The 14,663-nt window shown below is 46.5% G+C and overlaps 1 protein-coding gene across 6 annotated transcripts in view; it reads left to right on the top strand.

The window, feature by feature from the left end:
• Positions 1–14,663, top strand: part of IFT122 (intraflagellar transport 122) — a 68,164-nt gene that overhangs the window by 4,745 nt on the left and 48,756 nt on the right. For 5 of the 6 annotated variants that reach the window (XR_009009463.1, XM_057554602.1, XM_057554601.1 and 2 more), the window contains exons 2-8: positions 1,724–1,790; positions 3,119–3,203; positions 7,178–7,256; positions 9,613–9,689; positions 11,833–11,899; positions 12,821–12,967; positions 14,000–14,176. Coding sequence is in view for 5 of the 6 variants with exons in the window: in XM_057554602.1 (XP_057410585.1) it covers positions 1,724–1,790; positions 3,119–3,203; positions 7,178–7,256; positions 9,613–9,689; positions 11,833–11,899; positions 12,821–12,967; positions 14,000–14,176 (699 nt within the window). In the remaining variant the exon portion in view is untranslated. The remainder of the gene's footprint in view (positions 1–1,723; positions 1,791–3,118; positions 3,204–7,177; positions 7,257–9,612; positions 9,690–11,832; positions 11,900–12,820; positions 12,968–13,999; positions 14,177–14,663) is intronic. The other variant, XM_057554603.1, reaches the window with a different exon arrangement.

Below are 14,663 nucleotides of genomic sequence, written 5' to 3'. Positions count from 1 at the left end.
AGTCACTGTTATTAAATTATTGAGGGTGGCATAGATTTGTTATACTTGACAGTAATTCAGGAGAGTGGACGGCCATATGGCACAGACTGTAAAGTCAGACCTGAGTTAAAATTCTGGCCCTTTCACTTGCTGTGTGATGTTGGGCAAGATACTTGACCTTTCTGAACCATGGTGTCCTCAACCACAAAATTGAGTAGTAATTCTTACCTCATAAAATTGTTGTGAGGACAGAATAAAATAATGCATTTGAAGAGCTCAGCATCGGGTGTCTGTGGTAAATGCTCCAAGTAGTTACCAGGGTGTGTTTTTTTTTTGGCCGCACCGCATGGCTTTTGGGATCTTATTTCCCTGACCGGGGATCAAACCCACGCCTTCGGCAATGAAATTGTGGAGTCTTAACCCCTGGACCGCCAGGGAATACTCCAGGGTGTATATTTTTCGATCACTCACAGGTGCCAGGTTAATTTATCCCATGCTCAACTTTTACAGTAGGCCATCTTGGCAGTGCTGTCTGACACATTCTTACTAGGGTCACCCGAACTAATGAAATCCTCTGCCTGGGGGCATTTGAGAATCTTTGTAATACGGCTCCAGCCTGTTTTTTTCAGCCTTATCGCTTCCTATTGCCTTGCACATAGCCAGATGTTTCAGTCAAATTAGGTTATTTAGATATTTGCTATTCCCACTGTCTTGTCTTTGCTTGTTCTGTTTTCTGTGCCTGAAATGCTGCACCTACCCAGTCTCCTCCTGCATGTCTCAGAAGCCCTACCTTTTTCACATATTGTTTTCTTCATGAAGCTTTTTCTGATCCTCTCCAAATCAGAACACTGTGTCTACTCCTTGGAATCCTACAATATATACTTTAATGTATCTCCTAAAGCCTCTATCACAGTATTATTCTATATTTCATCCAATCTAAGAGGTCACTGATTGTAAAATATCATTATTTTACGTACGACTAAGAAAGCAAAAAATGCTGCCAGTTAAACTGACACATCATCAATTATAAGACACATCCCAACATCAGAAATGTTCAAATGTGAAAAAAAGTGTGCTTTACAATTGATGACGTGATTCTTTGTGAGTGTCTGAGCATCACCTTCCCACAGGATGGTAATTTCCTTGAGGGCAGGGAGGGTCTGTGATCTACTCATCTTGTATCTGTTAGCTCCTAGCACCTAAGAGGCACTTGATAAGTATCTGATTAATTGGAAAGAGTAACGTTTTTTTTTTTTTGGCTGTGCCTGGCGGCATGTGGAACTTCCCCACCCAGGGATCGAACCCGTGCCCCCTGCATTGGAAGCGTGGAGTCTTAACCACTGGACCACCAGAGAAGTCCAGTAATGATATTTTAATAAATGACCAACTTTTTCAGAGACCTGTGGATTTGCTAGCCCTCACACATTCTTTCAGTTCATGTAACCTTTATGGTATTATTAGATGAGGTAGTGCCCTCCACTGTTTACCCTTTGAATCATGTCTGGCGTCTGGCTTCTGGACAGGTGGAAATTGGGACACAACGCTAACTGCCAAGTGAATTGTGCTCGAAGGTGTGGTAGTTGAATGGAATTTGCAACCAAATGCAATTCTTAGCCATTATTTTTCTCTCTCATACACAATCAGTGCTTCATAATGGAAATAAAAGTTTGCTTTCCCTGCCATTAGCAGACCTCATCATTTTGGTTCCTAATTGTCCTTTTGTCTTGTCTTGTCTCCTGTTTAGTGTATATGACCTCGCATTTAAGCCCGACGGAACCCAGCTGATTTTGGCTGCAGGAAACAGATTACTGGTAGGATTTTGTCTGAGTTTCCTTTTTAAGTGCTTTTTTTCCTCTCCCTCTTGTAAGTGCTCTGAAATTTAACCCTTTTTTTAAGATAAAAAAGACAAGGTGGAAAAACCAGTCATTATTTTTTAATAGGGAAGGAAATGGGCTATTTAAAACAGGTAGGTAAACTGTCTATCAGATAGGAACCTGTGAACAATACCTTCTTTGGAGTCATTAATCTTTCCCTTTTTACTTTGAGAGACCCATGAAAGAGTTCAAAATAATTAAAATGCCTTTGAAACTGAGCTGTTGTCAGTTCACATTTTGTCCCCCTGAAAAAGTCAAACAACAGGCCTGAAGGGGCTCCCTCCATGAGAAGCCAGATAGCCTGACCCCAGCTTTTAGGCACTGGCCTTCCTAAGCAATTCCATATGGATGCTGTCCTATTTTTCATATTTTCAAAGAACATAAGCAGTCTCTGCAACCTGTCCCAGAGTATAAAAGTAATTTTCAGAGAACTCTTTATGTTTGACCTAAAACCCTTTGCATGATCTCCCCTTCCTCCTGCGTAAGTGCGCTTCCTCTTGCTCTGTTGTCTCGAGATATGCAGACGGCCTGATCTCCATTCTGTGCATGGTAACTACATAATCTGAAAGCCGTGGGTAAATTGTTCTGCAGACTTCTTCTGTCCAGGGTAAACAATCCAAATCCTTTCAGGTTTTTCCCATAGTTTATCTTCTCCAACACTTACCATTTTTGGAGGGTTTTGCTTTTATTTCTCAGATGGTGTGTTTTTTAAATCTCCACATACTTATAGATGTTACACAGCTATAAAATCCTAAATGCACATTACAGACGGGTTTTATAACACTCCCTCCAGTTTGCAAACCCAGAGTTCAGGTCTGTGACTTCCAACTCTTGGTAGCAAGTATGAAACATCTCTCTGTGATGTTGGTAGTAGGGCAGGGCTAGCACTGGCATTTAATTCATGCTCTAGCTGGGCTCTTTGTGCTGGCTTTATTAGGGAGGGCCTAGCTTGTTTGGTCATATGTCCAAATACATGCAAGGGGAGTGAACTTTGTAGAGAAGTTTCACGGACTGAACTTCTGTTTCTTGAGCATTAGTGGCACATTTCCGGCCATGTAATGGGCAGAATCAGAGCCTCTCCTTCTTGGGTTTCCCAACTTTAAGTCACATTCTTTCTGGTTTCTTGGTTCAGTTTTTACTTGGTGCAAATTTAGAATATTGACAAATGTGTTGTTATGACAACAAAAATAGCAGCAGCAACCTGCAGGGATTCTGACTAATGGATGCCACGTGGGTAATCTGTACTTTTGTCTCTTTTTTGCCAGGTTTACGACACGTCTGATGGCACCTTACTTCAGCCCCTAAAGGGACACAAAGATACTGTGTACTGTGTGGCATACGCGAAGGATGGTAAGAGGCTGCTCTGGATTTAGTCTCTGTAACGGCCTCACAGCCGCTCATTTCTCTCCTTGGCTGCGCCTTCGTCGTGTTGAGTGAGCTCAAGTACAGCTTACAGTTTCGGAAGATAGTTAGTCTCTTAGACTTCAGTTCAGTCATTCAATTCAATTCAGTCATTCAAGTATTTATTGAGGCCCATCTGTGCGTCAGGCGTTGTTCTAGCTGCTTGAGATACTTCAGAGAGCAAAACAAAGATCCCTGCCCTTATGGGGCTTTTATCTGTGTGGGGTGGGTGTGGAGGAAGGAGAGAGAGTATGAGGGAAGACATACAGTAAACGTGGTAAATAAGTAAATTGAACAGTACGCCGGAAGGTAGTAAGTGTTAGGAAGAAGAAAAAGTAGGGCAGAATAAGGGGGATTGAGAGTGCTGGGTGGGCAGGGCATCGGGTACAGTGTTGAACAGGGTAGTCATGGTGGCTCATTGAGATGGGGACAGGTAAGCAAAGACTTGAAGGTGGGGAGGCAGGGAAGTAACGACTGAGCATCTGGGGAAAGAGAGCTCCCCACAGAGGGGAGGGCCATTGCAGAGGCCCTCAGGTGGGGTGTGCCTTCCTGGGGCTGGGACAGAGAGAATCGGTGGGGAGCAATAGGGGAAGAGGGTAGAGAGGTAACAGGTGTGGGCTGCCTGGATTATGTTGGCTGTCGTAGGACTTTGGCTTTGATTCTCACTGAAAACGGGGAACCACTAAAGAGTTCTGAGCAGAGGAGAAATCTGATTGGATTTATATTTTGAAAGGATCCCTCCAGATGCTGTACTGGGAACAGGCTGCAATGGATGAGGGTTGGGCAGAAAGATGAGTGAAGAAGCATCATCCACTGGTGATGGCAGCTCAGACCCCTGTAGGAGCAGAGGAAGTGGGGAGGAGTGGTCAGAGTCTGGATACAGTTGGAAGGTGGAGCCAATAGGATTGCCTGACAGAATGTGGGGCGTGAAGAAAGGAGTCGGGGGTGACTCCATGGTTTTTGACCTGAATGACTGAAAGGATGGAGTTGCCCTCCACTGAGATGGGGAAGGCTGCAGGCCGAGAAACTTACAGCAGAAGATCTGGAGTTCAGTTTCAGACGTGCTGAGTTTGAGGAAAGTTGACGCTGTAGAGAGGGGGGACGGAATTGCTGGAGCAGAGTTGCTGAGTGGGAAGAGGAAAGGGGATCCAGGGCAGAGGTGAGCATGGTGGGAAGTGGAGCGGGGGCTTGTGGTAGTAAGAGTTTAACGGAGTTCTCTTCCGTTCTTTCAGTGAAACAGGAAGCAGCAACATCTGAGAGTGAGGATGGGGAAGGAGGTGTCCAAGAGTTGAGGAAAAAGGAAAAAAAGTAAAACACCACCTAGTTGAGGGGCTGAGTGAATGGCCCCGGGAAGTATAGTGAGACCCTAGCTACACGAAGGGCCCACCCAAAGCTGGTGATCATGAATTGAAAGTGAGATCAGTGGTGTGATTGTGTCTTTTTCTCCATCACTTTGAGCTGCACAGATACAGGGACAGAGGAGGTGGAGAGTTGGATTTAACCAGAGTGGTAGATTTACAAGCACCTCTGAAGATGCAGTGAGAGGGCAAGGGCAGAGGATGTATGCAAAGGAATGATTATATACATTGACCTTGAGTAATGAGGGGTGAGCAACCTTGTTGCTGAGTAATGAGGGGTGAGCAACCTTGTTGCTGAGTAATGAGGGGTGAGAGGACCACAAGGGGTGAGGGAGGTTCTAGTGGGGTTGAAGGGTCATTGGTGTTAGGGCACCAGGTGGGGTGAGAAAGAGGAGAGGTGGTGGTCACACCGGCTGCGTGAAACTGACATTGAGAGTTAAAAGTAAATCCGTGCTACGCACAGCATAGCATCAATGGGAAGAACATGGACTTTGGGATGAGACAGCTCCAACCCGAAAAGCTCTGTGAGTTTGAGGTGGTTATTGACCCTGTCTGAGTCTCGATTTCCTCATGTGTCAAGTGGATATAGGATTAGAGATGGCCCTCTGTGACCACTGCCGAGAAGTCGCAGAATCGATGGTACAGTGCTTGAATGAACCATGGAGATCATTCAGGCTCCAGGTTTTTAATTTCTTTTAGATGACAGACCTCTTTGAGAATCTGATGAAAGCTATAGACCCCTCTCTAGAAAAATGCACATATTTCATATATACACACAATTTTGGGCACACAGTGTTAGTCTGATCTAGCCCAATATCTTCATGTTACACCTACATAAAGATTTAGAGAAGTCACATGACTGGCTGAGGTCATACAGCGAGTTAGTGGCAAAGACAATGCTAGTTCTTGCCTGGTAGTCAGGTGTGCTATGCCATGGTAGTCATATTTTTTTATGTGCGTGTTTGAGTTTAAGTTCAGAGTAGTACCGTGGGGAGACCTGTGAGGCCTCAGAGTTTATAAGCCTAGGGCGTCTTTGGCCTGCAGCACCATTAAGGCCCTTGAGGATCTTAGAGTGAGACCTGCCATCAGGGGCATTTGTCCGCGTTTTGCAGAGTCCTGCCACACACATTGTCACGTTTGATCTCCCAGCAGCCCTCTGAAGGAGGCAGGGAAGGGATCGCAGCTCCTCTCACGGATCAGAAAACAGGCTTGGAGCGATTACGGGTGACGGTGGCAGGGCTGGGCCTGACCTGGATCCTCTGACTGCAGAGCCCTTGTTCTTTCTGGTGTATCATGCTGCCCCTCATGACACTCATGTAATGATAAGGAAGTCTTTTCCCCTTGGATCTAGAAGTGAGGATACACTGAATTATGGTTTTGCTCTTTAAAAAATGATGATTTTGCTTGTTTCCGATTTCCCCCTTAAGTTTAATAAGTATTTAATGAGCAACCATGATACAAAGGTGTATTAAGAACTAGTTTTTCTTCAAGGAAAGCAATACAAGGCAATGTAAGGAAATAATAATAGCTGCTTTTTGTTTAGCATTGATTCTAGGCTAGGCACAGACCTAAGCACTTTAATCTCATTTAATCTTCACAACAACTATGAGGTAAATACTGTTGTTGCGTCCACTTTTCAAATGAGGAAATGAAGGCCTAGAGATGTTCAGTAGCTTGTTCCTGGTCCTGCAGCTGGTGGGTGACGTCACTGGGGATTCCAGCTCAGACTCTGAGCCCTTAGCCCACACTCTTTATCACCTGCTGCCTGCCAGTGTAAGGGAGCAGTGACAGAAATAATAAATAAGAACAGCTTCTATTATTTAGTATTTGCAGCAGTGTCACATGGCCCAAGCAGTGTGAAAATGAAAATCTCATCTGTCACTCTTTTGCTTAAAGCCTTTCTTTGGGATAGAGAGCAGGACCTTACTGTGGCCCCGAAGCCCCTAGAGATCCCTTCCCACCCACCTCACCCTGTGCCCTTGATGTTCCATGCTGGCTGCCTCTCAGCTCCTCACACATACAGGTTTTTCCTGCCTCAGGGCCTTTGCACATCTGTTTGACCCATATGGATGGGTCTCTCTCCTCTCGTTGCACCTGGCTAAGCTTTGCTCAGTCTTTAGGTCTCAATGAAAGATACCATTCTCACATAAACCTCCCTCACTAAAATTGGGTCCCCAGGTATTCTCTTTCATAGGGCCTGCTTTTTTTTCTCACCACATCGTATTTGAATTGGATTAATTTAATTTAATGCCTACTTTTCCCACCAGACAAACTCTATGAAGGTAGGCAGCATGTATGTTTTAATCACTACTTGATTCTGAGCACAGAACATGATGCTGGCATGTGAGAGGCCCTCAGTACATCTTTGTTAGTGCCAGACAGAGCAGGATATGAGCTCAAACTTCCTGACTCCAAAGTACTGCCACTCAGTACAGATAAGAAGAAGGGGTAGAGAAGCAACTGACACTTACTAGGGACCTTAAAGAAGTCGTTTTCTAAGAAATACTCTGCAAAATGCTGGCCTAAATGAATGTGAAAATTTATTCTTTTTAAAAACACTTTTAGGCAAGCGCTTTGCTTCTGGATCAGCTGACAAAAGTGTTATTATCTGGACGTCAAAATTGGAAGGCATTCTGAAGTACACGTAAGTAACCGTTTAGGTGTACGGTATTATTAGTTTGCCTCTTACTGAGCTACTGTAGCAAAAGCCCCTTAGCAAAGCTATCAGGAAGGACTTTTTTCTCTGCAGCTGAACTTCAAGTGAAGTTATGGGGTTGTGCGCTGGGAAGGTTGGGGAATGAGTAAGTGAGGGAATAGTTCTTGAGCATTGCTGGCTTGGCCAGCACTGGGCTAGGTGTTTTCATGTAGCTCAGTTTAGTTAATCTGATATCACACATTCCACCCCACCCCGACCTGTCGTTTTTCAAGAGCCTCACATCCAGCCCCCGTTGACACCCTGAGACTTGGGGTCAGTGTGCTCCAGGCCCCTCTCAGTGCAGAGGCTCTCCTCCTGTTCTTCCCCGTCCCTCCGCCTGGTTAACCCCTACCCACTCTGCACATCTCGGATGTTGCTTCTTCTGTGAAGCCTTTCCTGCCCCTGTAGCCTTGATCGGGTCTCCTTCGTGGCGCTTCTCACAGCTGTAGTTTTCTTTTTTCTTTTGGCCATACTGTGCGGCATGTGGGGTCTTAGTTCCCCGACCAGGGATTGAACCTGTGCCCCCAGCAGTGGGAGCATGGAGTCTTAACCACTGGACCACCAGGGAAGTCCCTCACAGCTGTAGTTTTCTTTTTTCTTTTGGCCATACTGTGCGGCATGTGGGGTCTTAGTTCCCCGACCAGGGATTGAACCTGTGCCCCCAGCAGTGGGAGCATGGAGTCTTAACCACTGGACCACCAGGGAAGTCCCTCACAGCTGTAGTTTTACACTTATTCTGGTGGCTGATTGATACCTCCCATCAGTCTGTAAGCTCCATGAGGGCAAACACTGCATCTGTTTTGCTCATGCTGTGTCACTGGTGCCTAGTGCAATGCCTGGCCTGTAGTAGGTACTCAACAAATGATCGTTTTTCTTTTTAATTGTGGTAGAATACACATAACATATCATCCTAAGCATTTTTAAGTGTACAGTTCGGTAGTGCTAAGTACATCCATGTTGTTGTGCAGCCAGTCTCCAGGACTATTTTTCATCTTGCAAAACTGAAGCTCCATACCCATTAAGCAGCCTCTTCCATTCCCCCTCCCCCAGCCCTAGGCACCACCATTCTACTTTCTGTCTCTATGAATTTGACTACTCTGGGTACCTTATATAAGTGGAGTCCTATGGTGTTTGTCCTTTTGTGACTGGTTTATTTCACTGAGCATAATGTCCTCAAGGTTCCTGTGTCAGAATTCCCTTACGTTTTAATGCTGAATAATATTCTGGTGTACATACAGAGCATATTTTGTTTATCCATTCATCTGTTGTTGACGGACATTTGGGTTACTTCCACCTCTTGGCTATTCAGAATAATGCTGCTGTGAACACCGATGTACAAATCAACAAATCAACATTTGAATGAATGAATAAATGACTGAATGAATGAGGTTGTAAGTAAAGTATTACCCAGAAGTAGAGGAATAAAACTCAGGTTGAAGGACTTCCCTGGTGGCGCAGTGGTTAAGAATCCACCTGCCAATGCAGGGGACATGGGTTCGAGTCCTGGTCCGGGAAGATCCCACATGCCGCAGAGCAACTAAGCCCGTGTGCCACAACTACTGAGCCTGCACTCCAGAGCCCATGAGCCACAACTGCTGAGCCCACGTGCCACAACTGCTGAAGCCTGTGCGCCTAGAGCCCGTGCTCTGCAACAAGAGAAGCCACTGCGATGAGAAGCCCACGCACCGCAACAAAGAGTAGCCCCCGCTCACTGCAACTAGAGAAAGCCCGCGTGCAGCAATGAAGACCCAACACAGCCAAAAATAAAAATTAATTAATTAATTAATTAAAAAAAACAAAACAAAGAACAACTCAGGCTGAGATGCCCCGTGTGGTACATGACTCACTCAGCTTTCATTGTTACCTCAGATGTTCCCAGATACTGGTCTAGTATTTTCATTGTACCTCCATCCTGTATCAATGAATGTATTTCCAGGCCTCCACAAAGCAATAGCTGTTATGGCCGTTAATATGGCACTTGTTACGCAGCTGGCGCTAGCCGAGGTGTTTTACATCATTCTCTTACCAGCTGGCACACCAGAGGTGTGCAGCACGCTAGTCTTGGAGGAGGTGGCATTTAAGCCAGGCCAGTCTGATGGGTGGGTAATGTTTGAGAGAGGAAAATAGTGGGTGGGGGGTAGCCCAGGAGGGGAGAACTCATCCCTGTGCTTTTAATTGGTCACTTGCATCAGAGTTCACAGTGTGGAGTCAGAGAGGCTGTGGACCCGTCATTAAAATCTTGAGCTGTAGCCACCGAAGCATTTGTGGTTTGCTGCATAATCATCTATACTTGTTTACTTCCCAGGCACAATGATTCTATCCAGTGTGTCTCCTACAACCCTGTTACCCACCAGCTGGCGTCCTGTTCCTCCAGTGACTTTGGTAGGTTCTCATTCCCAATGTCTTGTCTGGGAATAACTGAAAATTGGCAAAAAGTGCTGAAATCTATCCAGAATGTGGTGGTTTTGTCCTGAGAGAGTTAATGCCGTTCTCCCCCCCTTCAATGGCTGAAGGGAGGCTGGCAGTTGTTCATTAAATTGTGTAGAAACCAAGAGAGTGAGTGATGGCACTGAGTCTGGTGAGAAGTCTGGGAGACAGCAAGAAGGGCCCTGGGAGGGAGATGGTAAGAGGGATGGGAGAGCACAGGCTTTAAGTTGGTGTTGCCACCTCTGGGAAGCCTTCCCCGCCTCACCCTGGCAGGGACAGTTCGGTTGTCCCCACCTCCGGGTCCCCCAGCATCCGTGTATGTGTGGAGAGCTTCACTCTGCTTCTTGTGCAGCGTGTCCCCATTAGTTGTTCAGTGGCTGTGGCTGTCCTCCCTGAGGGGCTGAATGCCCCGAGGAGTTCACCCACCCCACACACGGCACTGGCGTGGTCCTGGCGCAGAGGAGAAGCAGTGAGACGTCAACAAAGAGGCAGGAACGCGAGCAGAGGCTTTCATGTTCTCTTTTCAAGGTCGATTCTGGCTTACAGCTCATAAGTTCCATCTTCGTTCCGTCTTCCTTGCTAAGAGATAGAACAGCCATTGTTGAAGTCAAGGAGCGAGAGATCTAATCCCTTTCAGTTTCCCTTCCTGACCTAAGATGAATGCATTCCCCCGTCCATCCACTGATAGAGTTCTGAGATTCCAAAGAGAGGATGTAATTGAAAGCACGTTGTATAAATAAAAGGGGAAGGGACTGTCATTCATTAAAAATTTAGCATTTTCTCCATGTGAGGCATTGGTCTGGGTGCTTGCTTTTGGGGTGAAAAAGACAAAATAGTATTCCTGCCCTCAAAGAGCTTGTGGTCGGGGGCAGGTAGGGAGGAAGAATTTGTAAAAATACACTATTAAGGAATAATATTTGTTGAATGTTTGTGGTATGCTAGGCACTGTGCTGAGAGTTGAAACGAATTCCTGTGTGAGCTCTGTGACGACCCCTGAGGTCAGGTATTATTCTCATCCCCACTCCACTGAGGAACAGAACTTGGGCTTAGAGCGGTCCAGTGACTCGCTTGAGGTCACCCAGCGGGTAAGGGATGGACCCAGGGCTTGGACCTAGGCCGTGTGATTGCATCTAGAGTCTGCTCTGGTCACCGCTGCCTCAGGGGCCTGGAGGGTGTGGTTTCCTCCAGCTGGAGGCTCTTGGGGGGGCTCGGTGGACCACAGGTAGGGTGTGCATAGGCTGAAATGCCGGGGGAGGCATTCTGGGCAGGGGAGAGGGGAAGCACATTGTTTGATGCTGCACCTTGCTGTGTAAATGTGTTTCTGCCCTAGGTTTACCTCCTTGGCCGTGCTTCACGGCTCAGGCAAAGAGTAGAATTTGCTTATGTTGCCCACACCTACACCTGTTGTGGGCCACTGAGTCACTGGCAGGAGGGAGCAAGCCGAAGGTGACGAGTGTGCCAGGGACATGGCACAGCCCAGATAGGGTCAGGAGAGACTGGATTTTCAGAAAGCGTCATTCATTGCTTTGAATGCTAAGCTGTACTCTGGTTGCAGTGTAATAATTATGAACAGTGAAGTGGCCATTTCTTTGAGTTAAACTCCTGAAAAGTTGGCTATCAATTCACCAATATATCTTCCTCTCTTTTTTCTTTTGAAATAATTATAGATTCACAGTAAGTTGCAAAGATAGTTGAGAGGTCTTATGTACCCTTCTTCCTGTTTCCCCAATGGATACATCTTACGTAACTGTTGTACGGTATCAAAATCAGGAGATGGGGCCTGGCACAATGTGTGTATATAGTTCTGTCATTTCATCCCCTGTGAGAATTACCATCACCACAAAGATACTCCTTTACCATCATCTCCCCCATCTCCTGTTATCACTAACCCCTTGTACCTGGTAACCATTCATCTGTTCCCCATCTTTATAGAAGATGGAATCATATAGCATATGACCTTTTGAGATTGGCTTTTTTAACTCGGCATAAAACCCTGGAGATTCATCTAAATTGTAGTGTGTATCAATAGTTTGTTCCTTTTTGTTGCTGAGTAATATTCCAACCAATCTCTCTTCTTTTATATTATTTTGTGTTGAAGGCTTATGGTCTCCTGAACAGAAGTCTGTTTCTAAGCACAAATCTAGCAGCAAGATCACCTGCTGCAGGTAAGTTAAGGGCAGCTCTGAAGGTAGTTTTTTGTTCCCCGCTCTTCAAACAGACTCTCAAAGTCTGGTTAGTTCACACAGTAGAGAAGGTCTTGTGCCACCTAGTTGGTTTGGGCCCCATGTTTCCTCTTTTCTTCTCTCGTGGTCTCCTTGATGGGAAGAACCTGTGCTTTTGATCGGCAAGCAAAAGAGAACTGCAGGTTGCTTTTGTGCAGTTGTCTAGTAGCAGGCCTCCCCAGCCTCAAGCTGTGCTCAGGGGAGGCTCTGGGGACCTGAGGCTGTCCTGGTCCAGGCAGCACATGCGCTGGAGAAAGCTCGGGCTTTGATGTTAGATCTGGATTCGAATCCACATTCAGTGACCTCAGGAGGTTCCTTATGTGACAAATGGGGATTAAGATGCTGACTTGATGGGGCTGTTGTGAAATGCACACGAGCTAAGGAGTTTAAAGCAAGCAGCGCGGTGCCTGCAGACGGTAGACGCTCTCAAATGGTGGCTGGTCTTGCTGCGCAGCTTCTGAGTGTAGCCTTTCTTTCCATTCAGCATTTGTTAGGCACCTGTTCTAGAGGCTGGCAACAACCAAGACGCAGATTCTGTTCTTACGGTGCACTGGAAATGGGAGGAGGTTGAAATGGCGAGCGGGGGATGGAGGCTGGCCCAGCAGTGCAGGCAAAGCTAAGGGCCGTTGTGGCAGTGCAGACAGAGACTGTGGGCACCGAGAAGGTGCTCCCACCTTCACATCTCACCCTCCACTCCAGGAAGAAATGGGACTCTAAGTTTGGCCCTCTGATTTTTACAGCAAGGTCAGGATGAGCCCAGCCATTGCTGCCTCATCAGATTGTTTCAACCAAGGTATCATCCTCACAGCTTTGACTTTCTGTGTGTTCCTTTCCCCTCCCCATGCCCTTTGTTGGTTTGAACAGCTGGACAAATGACGGTCAGTACCTGGCTCTGGGGATGTTCAACGGGGTTATCAGCATACGGAACAAAAACGGCGAGGAGAAGGTGAAGATTGAGCGGCCGGGGGGCTCCCTCTCCCCCGTATGGTCCATCTGCTGGAACCCTTCAAGGTGACCGCACAGCTGTCCTCCTCCCAGGACAGAAACTCCGTGAAGAAGGCCGTCCTCAGCGGGCTGAGTTCTTTCCTCCTGGGGGCTCCATGATTCAAAGGCTTCTCACCCCATTTGACTGATCTGTTTTGGAACCTATTCCATGTGAATGGAATTTTTAAAGAGCCCATCTTGAGTTTTGGAATGAATCCCAGAAATTGAGCTGAGCAGATGAGCTATCTAGACCAGCTCAATGTGTGTGTGCGTGAGACAGAGAGGGGGAGAGAGTATGTATGCATGTGACACAGGAGAGCCATTTCCTTAGGAATCAATAGCACACCTCTCTGCTGTGGCTTTATTTTGGTCTTTTCCGCCTCTCAGTTCTTCCCTCCAAGTCTGAGCAGAAGACGTGCTTTTTCATGAGCCTTTTTTACTTTTTCTTGCCTATTTTGCTGCCCTTGTCAAAAAAACGTCAAAATTAAGTATAAATGTCCCCAAAGCCTATAGTTCCACAAACAGTTGGCATCTACCTTCTCTAACCTTACACACGTTTTCCTTGCTGTGCTCATGTGACTTTGATGGTGGACTAATAGCTTTACCTCCTCTTTGTATAATTCTATAATATTATTAAACCACCAGTATCCCCCACAGAGTCCTCTGAAGGTAAAGAACTTAATGTTTACCAGCCCAATGTCATTTTACAGGTGATGCCTACTTGATTTAGAAGGTAGTTTAATTTCATTGCTTTTCTTACGTCAGACTATTATGCTTCTTCCTGAATAATTTTGTCCAGCCCAGGGCTGCACCATGTATGTCTAATGCCTTCAGAGGCCATTAGCCTGCCCCAGAGTTCCTGCTGTTTGATTTTTGTGGCCACAGATGACTTTGTGGCTTCAGGGTGCCATTTTTAATTCATGAGAAGCGGGACACCCAGTGCACCTGGTTGCTCTCCTCTTCCGGGCGGGGTTCAGGGGCTCCTTGACAGGTTTTGAAATTACAGCTTTAGTGTAGTTCTAGGCAATGTGACTGTGAACAACCACTTACTGTCTGCAGCCGATGGCAGAGTTTCTGGATGAACAGAGAGAACGAGGATGCCGAGGAAGTCATTGTCAACAGATACTTTCAGGAAATCCCTTCCACTCTGAAGTCAGCAGTGTACAGTAGTCAGGGTAGTGAGGCAGAGGAGGAGGAGCCAGAGGAAGAGGACGACAGTCCCAGGGACGACAACTTGTGAGTGTGTCCCGAGGAGCGAGAACCCTCCTTGGAAGGGTCCAGCCCCCAGCGTAGACCTGCTGGGGCAGGTGCTGCTCCGAAGTTCCTTTCTGAAAGGGACCGGGGGCGGGGGTGTTGCTGGTGAAAGCTCCCCCAGCAAGGGGGACACTCCCCCAAAACTTGTGAGTTATAAAATTCTTCTTTGAGAGACTTTAGGAAATGCTGTAAAGTCTAAGGGAGAAAGTTTGACTTTTCTATAAAACCCCATCCCCTGAGGAAACCACTGTTAGCATTTCAGTGTATTTCCCCTCAGGCTTTTAGTGTATTCATATAATGAACCAAATCATATCCTACTTCCTTTTTTTCCACTTAACATCATAGAGTGAACTCTTTCCGGTAACATTAGAGGTCCTTTGAGAAACATGATTTTTAGTGCCTGCCTCGTGTGCCCTTGGCATGGCTGGCTGCACAGGAGTTCAGTGAACACTTCCTCTCTTACTGGACA

The sequence above is a fragment of the Balaenoptera acutorostrata genome, chromosome 10 (assembly GCF_949987535.1).
Source record: "Balaenoptera acutorostrata chromosome 10, mBalAcu1.1, whole genome shotgun sequence".
NCBI lineage: Eukaryota > Metazoa > Chordata > Mammalia > Artiodactyla > Balaenopteridae > Balaenoptera > Balaenoptera acutorostrata.
The sequence above is the reverse complement of the archived record's forward strand: the minus strand, read 5'-3'. Positions and strand labels throughout refer to the sequence as shown.